Source organism: Bufo bufo, chromosome 9, assembly GCF_905171765.1.
Source record: "Bufo bufo chromosome 9, aBufBuf1.1, whole genome shotgun sequence".
NCBI lineage: Eukaryota > Metazoa > Chordata > Amphibia > Anura > Bufonidae > Bufo > Bufo bufo.
In genome coordinates, this window is record NC_053397.1 from 152,436,469 (window position 1) to 152,452,414 (window position 15,946).

Here is a 15,946-nt window from a genome sequence, read left to right on the forward strand (position 1 = left end):
AGAGCGAGAGCCACTTACTCTAATGGCTCTCTGAATAAAAGAGGGGAGCTCCCGAACACGGCCAGTCTACAACCATATGCCCTAATAGGAGAAATGGAAAGAGTGTTCCTGTACTTGCAGCTAATGTAAGCACATTAACACAAAGTAGCCCTTGAAAAGAAGACTATCCCAAAAAAACTTGCATTAACAAAGGCAGGATTTAACAGACTTTAGACTTACCGTGCCATGGCCAGGTTACAGAAGCCGGCATACTGAAGGCAGTCCTGCTGTTTCAGCTCTTTCGCTAGCTGACCTAAGAGGGACAGATAAATGCAAAGAAACAGTAACAGTATAATGCACACCTATGAGCAGGATGACAAATAAATCCATTCACATGGGCCTTAAATGGGTTGATCCACTAGACAACTCATGGGACAGGTTATAGGTTTTCGACCACTGGGACCCCTGCCGTTCAGGAACACAGGGGTCCCAAATCCCACATTTCGAAAGAGCAACAGCCTGTCCATTCTATCTCTATGGAACTGATGGAGCTGTACACGGCTATCCCCAGCAGTCCCATAGAGAATGACTGGAGTGGTATCATGCTACATCACACAAGGGGGCGACTCATGCCCCCATTCTTGTGATCCCAGAGGGTGCCAGTAGCGGGACCCCCAGTGATCTGTCACTCTGCGGATAGGTGATAGAAGGCTGTGTCCCACCATAACTTAACTTAGAGAATTGCACATTTTACATGTTGCTATAAAAACAGTGAAATGTAAGGAATGTTAGGAACTGCACAGCACTTCCTTGAGAAGACCTGATTTTCACTACAATTTTGGGTGCTGGTCTAAAAACAGATTCACTTTTCTTTTGGCAAACACTAATTATGGAGAGTGCTCTGGATATTTGAAGTGTACCTACACTTTATTAAATCCTAAATGTGCTAAAACATTTTTTAATGGCAGCCGTCCCCAGGGGACCACACCATGCAGGATGACGGACACGAGAGCTCAGGCCACACAAAATACGAAGCCACAACTCAGCACAAATACAAAGTAACATAGGGGGAGATTTATCAAATTGGTGTAAAGTGGAACTGGCTTAGTTGCCCATAGCAACCAATCAGATTCCACCTTTCATTTTTCATAGCTCCTTGAAACTAAGCCAGTTCTACTTTACACCGGTTTGATAAATGACCCCATAAGTTTATAAGGCTGAAAACAAGACACCTGTCCATCCAGGTCAGCCTGTTATTCTGCAAATTGATCCACATGAAGGCAAAAAAAACGAAATGTTTGTGAACTGTAAAATCTCTTTCTCGCTTAGTTCATTGGGGGACACAGGACCGTGGGTATAGCTGCTGCTGCCACTAGGAGGCGACACTAGGCTGAAAAGTGTTAGCTCCTCCTCTGCCGGCTATACCCCCTCCAGCCTGAAGAGAGCATATCAGTTTGTGCCCAAGCAGTAGGAGAAAAACATACATGAAAGGAACCATAACCCAACCAAGGTCAGTAGGACGGAACCAGAACTGAGGACTCTACCGGCAAACCAACCGCCATCACTTGCGGCAAAAATAGAACAATAATGGGTGGGAGCTGTGTCCCCCAATGAACTAAGCAAGAAAGAGATTTTACAGGTGAGTTCACAAAAATCTTGTTTTCTCGCTCGTATCATTGGGGGACACAGGACCGTGGGACGTTACAAAGCAGTCCACGAGGCGGGAAGAACACACCCCCATGGAAATTGCCTCGCGGAAGCTCAGGACACCGCTGCCTGCAAGACCTTGCGGCCCAGCGCAGCATCCGCTGATGCAAAAGTATGCACCTGATAAAACTTGGTGAACGTGTGCAAGGATGACCACGTCGCTGCCTTGCACAGCTGTGAAGCTGAAGCTTGGTTGAAGCGCGCCCACCGCCCTGGTCAGGTGGGCCGGGATCCCGAGGGGCGGCGCCTTGCCACGGGAGCTGTATGCCTTAGCAATTGCCAAACAAATCCACCGGGCAATCGTCACCTTGGAGGCCGCCAAACCTTTGCGCGGACCTTCCGGAATAATGAACAGAGAGTCCGTACGGCGGAAAGATCTCGAGACAGATAAGTAAATCCTGAGAGCTCTAACCACGTCCAACTGATGGAAAGCCTGCTCCCTAGGATGCGAAGGAGAGGGGCAGAATGACGGAAGAACGATGTCTTCGTTGACATGGAAGGCAGAGACTACATTCGGCTGAAAAGAAGGTATAGGTCGGAGCACTGCCTTGTCTTGGTGCAGAATAAGGAAGGGTTCCTTACAGGAAAGCGCTGCCAATTCCGAAACGCGCCTGATGGAAGTAATAGCCACCAGGAATGCAACCTTCCAGGAGAGAATATGGAGAGTAACTGTGTCTAAAGGCTCAAATGGAGCGGCTTGGAAGAAACCCAGACCCAGTTTCAAGTCCCAAGAAGGCAAGGAGGGACGATAAGGAGGTACGGTGTGGGCCACCCCTTGCAGGAATGTCTTAACCAGAGCCTGTAGTGTCAGAGGACGCTGGAAATTTTTTTACACCTGCCCCTTCAAGAAACTCAGGGCAAGGCCCAAATCCAGACCAGATTGCAGAAATGAAAGGATGGCGGGAAGAGAGAAGCGTAGTGGGGGGAGGCTACATTCCTCACAGAAACGCAAAAAGGACTTCCAAGTCCTGTAATAAATCCTGGACGACACCTGTGCAGATGACCCGTCCGAGAAACCTCGTTGCTTCAGAATGGCGGTTTCAACAGCCACGCCGTCAAACGAAGCGACTCTAAATGCTGGTGGAAGACAGGACCCTGAGAGAGAAGATCGGGCCATAGCGGAAGGAGCCACGGTGTGTCTCCTAGGAGACAAACGATGTCTGTGTACCACGCGCGACGAGGCCAATCCGGAGCTTCTAGGATTGTTTGGATGCCCACCAACTTGATTCTGCATAAGACTCGGGGCGGGAGAGGCGGAAACACGTACACCAGGGGGAACCCGTCCCATTGTGCCACCAGCGCATCTACTGCGCGTGCCCTGGGATCTCTTGTTCGAGAGAAGAAGGCGGGGAGCCTGTGGTTGAGTCTGGATGCCATCAGGTCCACCTCTGGTTGGCCCCACCGAAGACAGATCGCTTGGAACACCTCCGGATGCAGAGACCACTCCCCCGGGTCCACCATCGTCAGACTGAGGAAATCCGCCATCCAGTTCTCCACTCCCGGAATTTAGACCCTCGAAAGAGCTGGCACATGGGTCTCCGCCCTCCGCAGGATCTTGGCTGACTCCGCCATCACTGCTTGACTGCGGGTTCCTCCTGGATGATTAATATAAGCCACTGCCGTGGCATTGTCCGACTGTACCCGGATCGGCCGGCCCTTCAGAAGAGGAGCCCAATGTAGAAGGGACAGATGAATGGCCCTAAGTTCCAGTATGTTGATGGGCAGTTTGGACTCCGACTGAGACTATACACCTTGGACAGTCCGTGGCGGAAGACTCCGCCCCAACCTTGGAGACTGGCGTCGGTGGTGATGACCGTCCATGAGATCGAGAGAAAATATTTCCCCGACTCCAAGGTTGGGGTCGAAAGCCACCACCTGCGTGTCGAACGCACCCCTGGGGTTAGGACGATGTAACGGTCCAGGGAATCCGGTGACTTGTCCCACGGCGTCAAGATTGTCCGCTGAAGTGAACGAGTGTGAAATTGTGCAAACGGAACCACCTCGAAAGAAGCGACCATTGCACCCAATACCTTCATGCAAAACCGAATTGAAGGGTACCTGTGCCGGAGGAGAAGGCGGATTGACCGATGAAGGGCCAGCCGCTTGTCCAGAGGACGCAGGGAAGACTTCTGGAAGTTCACCAACCACCCGAACCTCGCCAGGGTATCCAGAGTGATACGCAGGTTGTCCTTGTTCTGACCGAAGGTCACCGCTTTGACCAGAATGTCGTCCAGATAGAGAATAAGGGTGATGCCCCTGATACGAAGAAATGCCAGGAGAGGAGCGAGTACTTTTGTAAAGACTCGCGGTGCCGTCGCCAGGCCAAAGGGAAGGGCGACGAACTGATAGTGGTGGAGCCCCACTGCAAAGTGGAGGAAACGCTGATGTGCCGGGGCAATGTGGACGAATGTCTATAGAACAGAGAAATTCGCCTTGGTCCAGTGAAGCAATCATGGGGCGAAGGGATTCCATTCTGAAGTGTTGAAACCGGAGGAACCGGTTCAGCAACTTGAGGTCCAGAACCAGGCAAACTGACCCTTCTTTCTTGGGGACGACAAACAGGTTTGAATAAAACCCTGAGAATTGCTCCATCCGAGGAACCGGGGAGCTCAACCCCCGTGCGAGGAGGGATTGAATTGCCTGGAAAAAGGCGACCACCAGACCTGGATCCCTGGGTGGTTGGGAGAGAAAGAAACGTTGGAGAAGGGAACGCAAACTCGATCTTGTAACCCGAGGTTATGATTTTGAGTGCCCACACATCTGAGATGTGGGCCCGCCACACTTCCTGAAAAAGGAGTAGGCGACCACCCCCACCCGAGAGGGTGGGGGCGCATCTTCATGCGGAGTACTGCTTGCCGGGCTTGCCATGCTGGTTGAGGCCTGAAGAATAGCTTCCTGCGTGGAGGATCTGGGAGGGGCTGCTACAGGACACGTGCCAAAGAAGTGACGAAAGGACTGGGCCCAGGCACTTGTCTGCATAACGCGAAACGTGCGCCTGGATTTACCCTGTGGGAGGTGGGTACTTTTACCGCCTGTAGCCTCGGAGATAATGTCATCAAGCCGGGCCCCGAACAACCGGGAGACGGCAAACGGAAGGCTGGCAAGGGAACGCTTTAAAGAGGAGTCCGTTGCACAAACCGTAAGCCAGAGTTCGCCCCTAAAGGTTACCGCGAGAGCCGATGAGCGGGCAACAAGTGCACCCGCGTCCAAGGACGCCTCACAGAGGTACTTCCCCGCCAGTGAGATCTGCAGAGCCAATGACTGGAGCTCGGTGAGAGGGAGGTCCGCCGCCAAGTCCTGGTTTAACTGGAGTGCCACTCTGAGACCGCCTTAGCCACCCAAGCGGAGGCAAAAATTGGCCGAAGCGCTGAGCCACTTGCCGTGAAAATGGACTTCGCCCAAGACTCCATGCGGCGATCCACAGGATCCTGAAGGGCTAAGCCATTGGCCACCAGAATGGCGGTGTTTTTGGCCAGGCGTGCTACCGGAGGGTCCACCTTTGGGAGGAGAGGACCACTTAGCCACCCAATCCGCCGGAAAGGGATAAAGCAGATCAAGTCGCTTTGACGTGCTAAAGCGGCGATCTGGAAGGTCCCATGCTTTGGAAATGACAACCGAAAAGTCGTCATGTAAGGGGAAGGTTTTAGGAGTTTGCCTGGCTCAGAGAAAAGACACTCCCTGGTGACTCATGGAGGGGGAGTCATCCTGCATCTGGAAGGTGTCACGGACAGCAGAAACTAAGCTGTCCACCATGGAAGCAACCTTGGAAGATTGTTCCGGATCCATATCCGAGTCTGAGTCACCAAAATCCCCATCTGACAGAACTTCCCCTGGGAGAGAGGATGCGTCCGAGCGTGTCCCATGGGAGAGAGGAGATGCTGAGGCGTCAGAGGAGGAATGATGACCTGCTCTGGCTTTGTGCGAAGGTCTGCTCCTAAGGCGCTCTCCAGAGGAAGGCACGGACTGCACAGGTGGAGATTTATCAACCAATCGACCCATGAGTGTGAATTTTGATATCTTAGAGAGATCCTCCACTGCCCAAGATAAGGCACGGGCCCAGTCCGGTTCCACCCGGTCAGGGCGGTTATGCGGCTGCGTGGGCGCACAGCATGCGGAGCAGACAGAGTCCGGCTGGCCGCGAGGGAACTTAATTTTGCATTTCACCCATGCGGCTGTTGGAATGCGGGGGTCACTAGTGGGTTCGGACATAGCTGCCCACTGCTGTTATCAAGGCTAGAGAGGGAAGGAACCGTCCTACCAGCATGCAGGGGACCCCAGACCGTGTGGTCCCTGAAGAATCATGATGCCGGCTGAGTCCACACGGATAGCTAAAAAGGGAAAAAGATAAAACAAAAAAGAAAAAATAACAAAAGGAAGCCGCCCTGCAACCAGGGAGGTCTGCCTCCTACGACACTAAGCTAAAAACTGATATGCTCTCTCCAGGCTGGAGGGGGTATAGTTGGCAGAGGAGGAGCTAACACTTTTAAGCCTAGTTTGGCCTCCTAGTGGCAGCAGCAGTAGCTATACCCACGGTCCTGTGTCCCCCAATGATACGAGCAAGAAAACCCCTGTGAGGTAGAAGCCAATTTTCCCCACTTTAGGGGGGAAAAAAATCCTTCCCGACCCCAATCAGGCAATCAGAATAACTCCCTGGATCAACGACCCCTCTCTAGTAGCTATAGCCTGTAATATTATTATACTCCAGAAATACATCCAGGCCCCTCTCTTTTAGTGACCTCACCATCACCACATCCTCAGGCAGAGAGTTCTATGCTCTTACTGTAAAGAATCCTCTTCTATAAAATAAAATCCAATAAGCCCAGAAAGGACTTACCAAACTGTTCACTGGCTTCTGCAACATTGGGTTTCCGCAGAAATCGTCTACAAGATAAAATTTACAAACCATAAATTATTGACATTAATATAAAAAAATAAAAGCTATAGCGCACATACATGAAAAGCAAAAACAGACAATACTGGCAATGGCCGTTAAGAGAAGTTGGTCCAGCACTTACTAATCACATTCAGTCTGCGGTAGGATAGCTATAAGGGTATAACCACACGTATGAGGTCTGCTGTGCAATACCCACATCTGCAGCAGATTTCACCCACTGAAATCTGCCCCACAACGCACATGCTGCAGATTGAAAATCCAGATATGTGTGGATTTCCCTGCAGAAACTGTCCACAGCGTGTGAATGGCTTTTGTGACAATCTCTTACACTTTGCTGCTACTGTAAACGCTGCAAATGTTCCTGCAAGCAGATCCGCTGCACTTATATCACACGCCGAAGTATCCAAAGAAGGCTGCATGGGATCCTGATGGTATCCAAATCACAGCCATGGGAATGCTGCCTCCTCAACCATACGCTAGGGACGCATACAGCATACATGTATCCCTTGGCCTGCCCATAAAAGCTGATCACTGGGGTCATCTGCTCAACATCAGGACATCTGGATGAAAACCAAAAGGGATTATCTGATGGAAAACCCGAGCCAATGGAGGTGCCTCCTGGTAAGTCAATAATCTCACCGCTGGAAGCCCTCAAGAAGCCAGCACCGGGTTCCACTGAAATCAATGGCCATCTCTGAAGGGCAGAGAGTCTGCACTGGGTAATGGAGGTCTCCGAAATGACGATATTCCAAAAGAGCTTCTATTGTACAAATGTCTGCAACAGAGAACCTGCTCAGTGCATCTGAATGGAGCTGTTTCTACAGTAGGCAATCATGGGAATGTAGGGGTCATCTCTACAGCATGTCTGCTGCCCGTGAACTTAGCCTGGCTTCACATGCTAAAGCCACAGAAAACTGCATCAAAAACATGGGAACCCAACCTAAAGAAGTAAGCAAGCCCTAGAAACAAGCACTTAAAGGGGTTGTCCACTCCTTTTATATTGATGGCCTATTCTAAAGATCTGATTGTCAGGGGCCCGTGGACGGGGCTGGTTACTGCAGGACTGCTCTCTGCGGTAATCAGCTCAGTCCACTACACGATGGTCGAATTTGTGCAGTTCCAGCTCTGGAGCTACTACAGGACTGCTGATCAGCGGGGGCGTGGGGTGTTAGACCCCACTGATCAGCTCTTGACGGCCTATCCTGAGAACAGCCCATTAGTATAAAGTGAGTGGACAACCCCTTTAAGGGCCTACTGTACAAGCACAAATTTTCTATGGTGTTTCTTGCACACTGAAAAACTGCCATAGAAACCACGGGGGTCATTTATTAAACAGAAAGACGCCTAAATTAGGCGTATTTCTGGTGCAGATTGTGGCACAAAGGTCCTTTGCACCACTGTCTGTGACTTCTCTCCCCTCACGTCGGGTCTAATAAAAGTGGGCATGGTGTGAGCGGGGAAGGGGAAGGGCCGGCAGTGGTGGAGGAGCCGCCGAAGTTATGTAGAGGCCGCCGCTAGTGCAGGGCTTTATTAAGATCGGCGTCAGAGAGACAAAAAATGCTTGTACTCTGTGTCTCATACTTCCCATAGACTTCCAGCTAACATTCAGAACTGCCATTGTTATTGCAAAAAACGCTTGTACATAAAATGCCACTAAAACTGTATAAAAGTGCTAAAAAGGCCAGAAAATACCTGGGTTTTAAAGGGGTTCTTTGGGTTTGCAGAAAAACCTAGAGTGTTCTGACTGTTTGGGGGAAAGACAGTTTTGCTGCCGATGCTGCGCTCTGACTGGCTGCGGGCTCCTCAGCTACACAGTACATGCGGATGAACAGGAAGACTGCGCGGCGGAGACAGCAGCCCTATGGGGGGGTAAGCACTGTTTCTCCCCAACACTCCAGGTTTTTCTGTACAGCCTGGAGAAGCCCTCTAGTTCTTATAGATTTTTTTGACTGGGTGACTAAAATAATAGACGGTGGAGGTGCAGTAGACATCGCATATCTAGATTTTAGTAAGGCTTTTGACACTGTCCCACATAGAAGACTTATCAATAAACTGCAGTCATTGAGCATGGACTCCCATATTGTTGAGTGGATTAGGCAGTGGCTGAGTGACAGACAACAGAGGGTTGTAGTCAATGGAGAACATTCAAAACAAGGTCATGTTACCAGTGGGGTTCCACAGGGATCTGTACTGGGACCAATTTTGTTTAATATCTTCATAAGTGATATTGCAAAAGGCCTCGCTGGTAAGGTTTGTCTTTTTGCTGATGACACAAAGATATGTAACATGGTTGATGTTCCTGGAGGGAAACGCCAAATGGAAAAGGATTTAGGAAAACTAGAAGAATGGTCAAAACTCTGGAAACTGAAATTTAATGTGGATAAGTGCAAGATAATGCACCTGGGGCTTAAAAACCCAAGGGCAGAATATAGAATATTTGACACAGTCCTGACCTCAGTATCTGAGGAAAGGGATTTAGGAGTAATTATTTCAGAAGACTTAAAGGGCTTCTGTCACCCCACAAAAGTCTTTTTTTTTTTTTTTGGATAGTTAGATTCCTTATAGCGCGATATAGGAGAATATAATGCTCTTACTTACTTTCATGCGGCCGTTTCTTTAGAAAACGAAGTTTTATAATATGTAAATCCGGTCTCTACCAGCAAGTAGGGCGTCTACTTGCTGGTAGCCGCAGCAGAAAACCGCCCCCTCGTCGTGTTGATTGACAGGGCCAGCCGTGATCTCCTCCTCCGGCCGGCCCTGTCAATATTTCAAAAATCGCGCGCCTCTGGTCATTCGGCGCAGGCGCTCTGAGATGAGGAGGCTCGTCTACTCAGAACTCCCTCAGTGCGCCTGCGCCGATGACGTCTTCTCTTTCGGTGATGTCATCGGCGCAGGCGCACTGAGGGAGTTCTGAGGAGACGAGCCTCCTCATCTCAGAGCGCCTGCGCCGAATGAACAGAGGCGCGCGATTTTTGAAATGCTGACAGGGCCGGCCGGAGGAGGAGATCCCGGCTGGCCCTGTCAATCAACACGGCGAGGGGGCGGTTTTCTGCTGCGGCTACCAGCAAGTAGACGCCCTACTTGCTGGTAGAGACCGGATTTACATATTATAAAACTTCGTTTTCTAAAGAAACGGCCGCATGAAAGTATATGACAAGATTATATTCTCCTATATCGCGCTATAAGGAATGTAACTATCCAAAAAAAAAAAAAAATGACTTTTGTGGGGTGACAGAAGCCCTTTAAAGGTGGGAAGACAATGTAATAGAGCAGCACGAAATGCTAGCAGAATGCTTGGGTGTATAGGGAGAGGCATTACCAGTAGAAAGAGGGAGGTGCTCATGCCGCTCTACAGAGCACTAGTGAGACCTCACTTGGAGTATTGTGCGCAGTACTGGAGACCATATCTCCAGAAGGATATAGATACTCTAGAGAGAGTTCAGAGAAGAGCTACTAAACTGGTACATGGATTGCAGGATAAAACTTACCAGGAAAGATTAAAGGACCTTAACATGTATAGCTTGGAAGAAAGACGAGACAGAGGGGATATGATAGAAACTTTTAAATACATAAAGGGAATCAACAAGGTAAAAGAGGAGAGAATATTTAAAAGAAGAAAAACTGCTACAAGAGGACATAGTTTTAAATTAGAGGGGCAAAGGTTTAAAAGTAATATCAGGAAGTATTACTTTACTGAGAGAGTAGTGGATGCATGGAATAGCCTTCCTGCAGAAGTGGCAGCTGCAAATACAGTGGAGGAGTTTAAGCATGCATGGGATAGGCATAAGGCCATCCTTCATATAAGATAGGGCCAGGGGCTATCCATAGTACTCAGTATATTGGGCAGACTAGATGGGCCAAATGGTTCTTATCTGCCGACACATTCTATGTTTCTATATTTCTAGTCCTGAGGGGGAATTCACACACCGCAGATGGACGGCAGAAGTCTTTGTGAAAGCACATGGATCTCTAGAAACTCTATTCCATCACATAAATGGCTGGAACGAATCTGCCACATGTGAATTCACCCTAAAGACGAGCCGTCTCCTCTCCTTGGAATCTTAGGCTAGGTTCACATGGAGTATTTCGGGCAGGGAACAAACCTGGTGTGGAATTCGAACCAGGTTTTCTTCCTGACGTGTTTGTTAGGCCTCATGCACATGGCCGTTGTTTTGGTCCGCATCCGAGCCGCAGTTTTGGCGGCTCAGATGCGGACCCATTCACTTCAGTGGGGCCACAAAAGATACGGACAGAACACGGAGTGCTGTCCGCATCCGTTTCTCCATTCCGTGGCCCCGCAAAAAAAATATAACCTGTCCTATTCTTGTCCACGCCTTGTGGACAAGAATAGGACGTTATATTAAATGCTGTCCGTGCTGAGCCGCAAATTGCGGAACGCACACAGACACCATCCGTGTTTTGCGGATCCACGATTTGCGGACCGCAAAACACACAACGGTCGTGTGCATGTAGCCTTAGGCCGCTTTCAGACTCGCAGCGCAGCACCCATCCTGAACTTCCAGCACTGCCAGGGTCGCAGGTTAAGCAATGGAGACGTTTTGCATGCAATTCTAGTGATTTGCGGCACTGAATCCGCAACCAAATCGTTGCCTAAAATACTGTGTGTGAATAAGCTCTTTCACATATTGAAATCCATCTGTATTGCGGCTCTGATGTGATTGACCATCCGTATTGTCATCAGTATTAGGCCTCATGCACACAAACGTATTTTCTTTCCATGTCTGTTCCGTTTTTTTGCGGACCGTATACGGAACCATTCATTTCAATGGGTCAGCAAAAAAAACTGAGGGTACTCTGTGTGCATTCCGTTTCCATATGTCCGTATTTCCGTTCCGCAAAAAAACAGAACATGTACTATTATTGTCCGCTTTACGGACAAGGATAGTACTGTTCTATGAAGGGCCAGCTGTTCCGTTCCGCAAAATATGGAATGCACACGGACACCATCCGTATTTTTTGCGGATCCGTTTTTTGCAGACTGCAAATAAATACGGTCGTGTGCATGAGGCCTAAGGCTACTTTCACATCTGTGTTTTTTCTGTTCGGTTTTGAGAGCCGGCATGAGATCTCAAAACCGCAGAACAACGCATCCGATTGAATAATACAACCGGCTGCACCTGTTCAGAATGGATCCGGTTGTATTATATCGAAAATTATGAAACCAGTTCCGAAAAAAAAACATTGGCTTACATGGTTTTTGGTGCCAGATTCGTCTTGTTCAGTTTCCCATGTCACAGAATGCAACAAACCGGAACGCAATGCATTCTGGCGCACTCCGTTCCGGTTTGTTCGGTTTTATCCACAATGACAATGAATGGGGGACAAAACTGAAGCGTTTCCTCCGGTTTTGAGGTCCCCTGCTGGATCTGAAAACCGGACCGCACAACGCAGATGTGAAAGTAGCCTTACTTCAGCAATTCATCCGGATCTCCATGTGTATTCCTTCATTCCTGTATTCTTGCTGCCCCCCCAGTATTCAGAAGCAAATCCACAAACTAGAGTAACCTGCGGGGAATATACACCTATGTGAATAGCGATATTCATTAACATTGCGGTACACAAAATACGAGAGATATACGGATTGCAAATGGTGCCTGCGGCTATGGCCGTTGTAGTCGCCAGGAGCGTTCTCCGGGATATAAACGTACCGGACAGAGATGTGAACAGAGCCTAAAACGTATAGCCCATCATTACCAGGACGCGTCCAGACGAGAGGAGCCTATTGGTGGCAGAACATACTTCACTGGTCCCAGTATAAGAGCACTTCTCCCAACATAACACATAGCATACAATGATATGCAATCAATGTTAGCACATAAATATCCCAGCATAGCAAGTGAAAAATAAACCGCCACAGCTAAAGTAGAGCCAAGTGCACACCAGTAATAACATCCGCAGCCCACCAACGACTGACATAAACATGTGGCGGGACCACCAGTGTCCGCCTACGTAAGATATAGATATATAACGTGTCTCACTTCTTCAGCTTGTTAGAAACGGCTCGGTAACGCAGCAGAAAGTCCCCGTCGGCCGCCATCATTACCCGGTGACAGCTGGCTAACTTCCGGTAAGTGTCAGACTGTACGCCGCCATATTATGGTTGGCGAACGTGTGATTAGGAAGCGTTTCTTTCTGACGCCACAGTCAATATACGTCCGTGCTGCCACCTTGTGGTCGCTGAGAGAAGCACTATCCAGAAGAGATGCGAATCTGCTGCAGTGCCATGGTTACAACCTGTCATCGTGTAGCTGTGGTAATGTCCATAATTCACACAAGCCGACCTGTAATGAGATTTGGAGGATCAGCCTGTCTGAATGATTCCTCTACTGTAATCATAGAAGGTATCTGACAACTTTTGAGAAGGGACATCAGAGAAATCTCAAAGGTGGAAACAAAACTTTAATTCTGTGCCCCATTCCTGTACAATTTGCCCCCAATCTATGCAATATGGAACAGAAGAAGTCACATCACCATGGGAACGGAGATACAAATCATAAGGTGCAACAATTCTCTACATTGTTGCAACAAGGTACTATGCTGTATGTGATACAATTACATCTTTAAGAGTATTACAGAAAAGAGAAATCAATAGTAGACATGGGATACAATAAATCTAGAAATTACAATAAACATATTCAATGTAATGATAATAATAATCATCTATTTGAGAACTAAATAACCCACCGGCTATCTCAAAATATCAACATATTAAATCTTGCTGCTCTTTTTTCTTTTTTTCAGATGCTTCATTATTTTCATTTTCTCTGTGACTGAATGAATAAAGAATATATATAGTACATTAAAAATGTAATTACAGTAGAATTTCCTATTGGATCTTACAGGAATGCACTCAAATCATATTCTCGATTTAAACCTTTCGGTTCAATGGTCTGCAGGGTGTGAATCCAAAAACTTTCACGTTTTTTCAGTAATAGCAACCTGTTGCCACCTCTGCGCGGTGGCAGTACCTGCTCAATTATTTGAAACCTTAATTGTGAGACATTGTGAGCACACCTGTCAAAATGAAGGGGAACAGGCAATAGCAAATTTTTCTTCCGTATGGTGGATTTGTGATTACTGAACCTGTCCTTCATTCTGACAGATGTCTCACCAATGTACAATAAGCCACAAGGGCATTTTAGCAGATATACAACAAAATTGCTATCACAAGTGAAGAAACCTTTTACTGGAAATTTCTTACCAGTGTGCGGATGAAAAAAGGATTCGCCCTTAATTACCGCAGAACAGTGAACACACTGTAGACAAGGGAAAGTGCCTCTTTTTGGTGTGGAAAGAAAAAGTTGACGGGGCATGCTAGTAGTACCACCTATGTCCGCTTTTACAATAGTGTCTCTAATGTTCCTGGTTCTCTTATAGCAGATCATAGGGATATCGTGGAATTCGGCAACATCTGGATAAGCTGAGCGCATAATCCCCCAGTGTTTATTAACCACATGACGAAACTTATTTATCCAGGGGTGATATTTGACAATAAACGGTAACCGCTTATTTTCAACATGGGGCTTAAATGTCTCAATCTTACATTTCTCTATCTCTGAATCTAAGAGGGGTTTAGGATATCCCCTTAGCAAGAATTTTTCTGCCATTTCATTGAATCTGACCTCCCTCACTAATGGATCTGACACAATCCTCTTGATACGCTTAAACTGTGAGGAGGGTAAAGACCTTTTCACCGCCGGTGAATGGTTGCTGGAGTAGTACAACAAACTGTTCTTATCCGTTTTTTTTATGTATAAATCAGTCTGTACAAAACCATCATGACCCTTTATCACCAAAGTATCTAAAAAATTTATTTTGTCATGGTCATGCTGCACTGTAAAGCACAACTCGGGCCATATATTGTTAATGTACTGGGTGAATTTTTCCAAGGACTCAATGCCGCCCCGCCATACGCAAAAAATGTCGTCTATAAAACGACGCCAGGCAATACACGATTGTTTATATAATGGATTTACGTATATGAATTTCTCCTCAAGCCACAACATATAGCTATTTGCGTACGGCGGTGCGGCATGCGAGCCCATCGCGGTACCCCGTTTCTGCTGAAAGAATGTGTCCTGGAACAGAAAATAATTTTCCTGTAAAGTCAGTGCCAATAATTGTAGAAAAAATTGTTTTTCTTGACGAGAACATTCTGACTGTTCCAGGATCCATTCTACGGCAGTAAGACCTTTTGTGTGCTCAATAGATGTGTAAAGACTGCACACATCAAATGTTACCAATAAATCTCCTACCTCAAGACGTAAATTTTTAATGTCTAACAAAAATTGATTAGTGTGAAGTACAAAAAGATGGCATTTTTTTCGTTAATGGGGTGAGGACTTTTTCAATCAACATGGCTGGTGCAGATAAGATGGAGTCATTTGATGCTACAATGGGCCGTCCCGGGGGGGCTGTCATACATTTGTGAATTTTAGGCAGCGTGTATAAAACTGGTGTGACAGGATGTTGATTTATCAGAAATTGACACCATTTTTCATCGAGCAGACCCAATTCTTTGTATGTGTGAACAATACTGGTTAATTTACGTTTAATATCATAAACAGGGTCTCTATTTAGAGGTTGATAAGTATCTCTGTCGGACAGTTGTGTCAAAATTTCTGAGATGTAGTACTCTCTATCCAGCATAACTAGAGAGCCACCTTTATCTGCTGGTTTAAAAATAACAGATTTGTCATCCAGTATACTGTGTAATGCCTGTCTCTCTTCCTTTGACAAATTATGCGCTATAGTTAAACCATCATGTTGTATGTCAGACAAAATAGCATCAAAATCCCTTTGCACCAGAGATATGAAAGCCTCTGTTGGATGTTGTGTTTTAGGAGGTTGAAAATGACTTTTCAGTCTCAAGCCAAATTTGCTTAATGTTAAACCAAGAGGCACTTTCCCTTGTCTACAGTGTGTTCACTGTTCTGCGGTAATTAAGGGCGAATCCTTTTTTCATCCGCACACTGGTAAGAAATTTCCAGTAAAAGGTTTCTTCACTTGCGATAGCAATTTTGTTGTATATCTGCTAAAATGCCCTTGTGGCTTATTGTACATTGGTGAGACATCTGTCAGAATGAAGGACAGGTTCAGTAATCACAAATCCACCATACGGAAGAAAAATTTGCTATTGCCTGTTCCCCTTCATTTTGACAGGTGTGCTCACAATGTCTCACAATTAAGGTTTCAAATAATTGAGCAGGTACTGCCACCGCGCAGAGGTGGCAACAGGTTGCTATTACTGAAAAAACGTGAAAGTTTTTGGATTCACACCCTGCAGACCATTGAACCGAAAGGTTTAAATCGAGAATATGATTTGAGTGCATTCCTGTAAGACCC

At 47.2% G+C, this 15,946-nt stretch overlaps 1 protein-coding gene across 1 annotated transcript in view; it reads right to left on the reverse strand.

Moving 5' to 3' along the window:
* LOC120978956 (40-kDa huntingtin-associated protein-like) overlaps positions 1-12,715 on the reverse strand; it is a 70,153-nt gene extending 57,438 nt beyond the window's left edge. Inside the window, exons 1-3 of the mRNA XM_040407419.1 lie at positions 12,580-12,715; positions 6,521-6,567; positions 220-292 (exon numbers count right to left, since the gene is read on the reverse strand). Coding sequence (XP_040263353.1) covers positions 220-292; positions 6,521-6,567; positions 12,580-12,641 — 182 coding nt within the window. The 5' untranslated portion in view covers positions 12,642-12,715. The remainder of the gene's footprint in view (positions 1-219; positions 293-6,520; positions 6,568-12,579) is intronic.
* Positions 12,716-15,946: the final 3,231 nt, after the last annotated feature.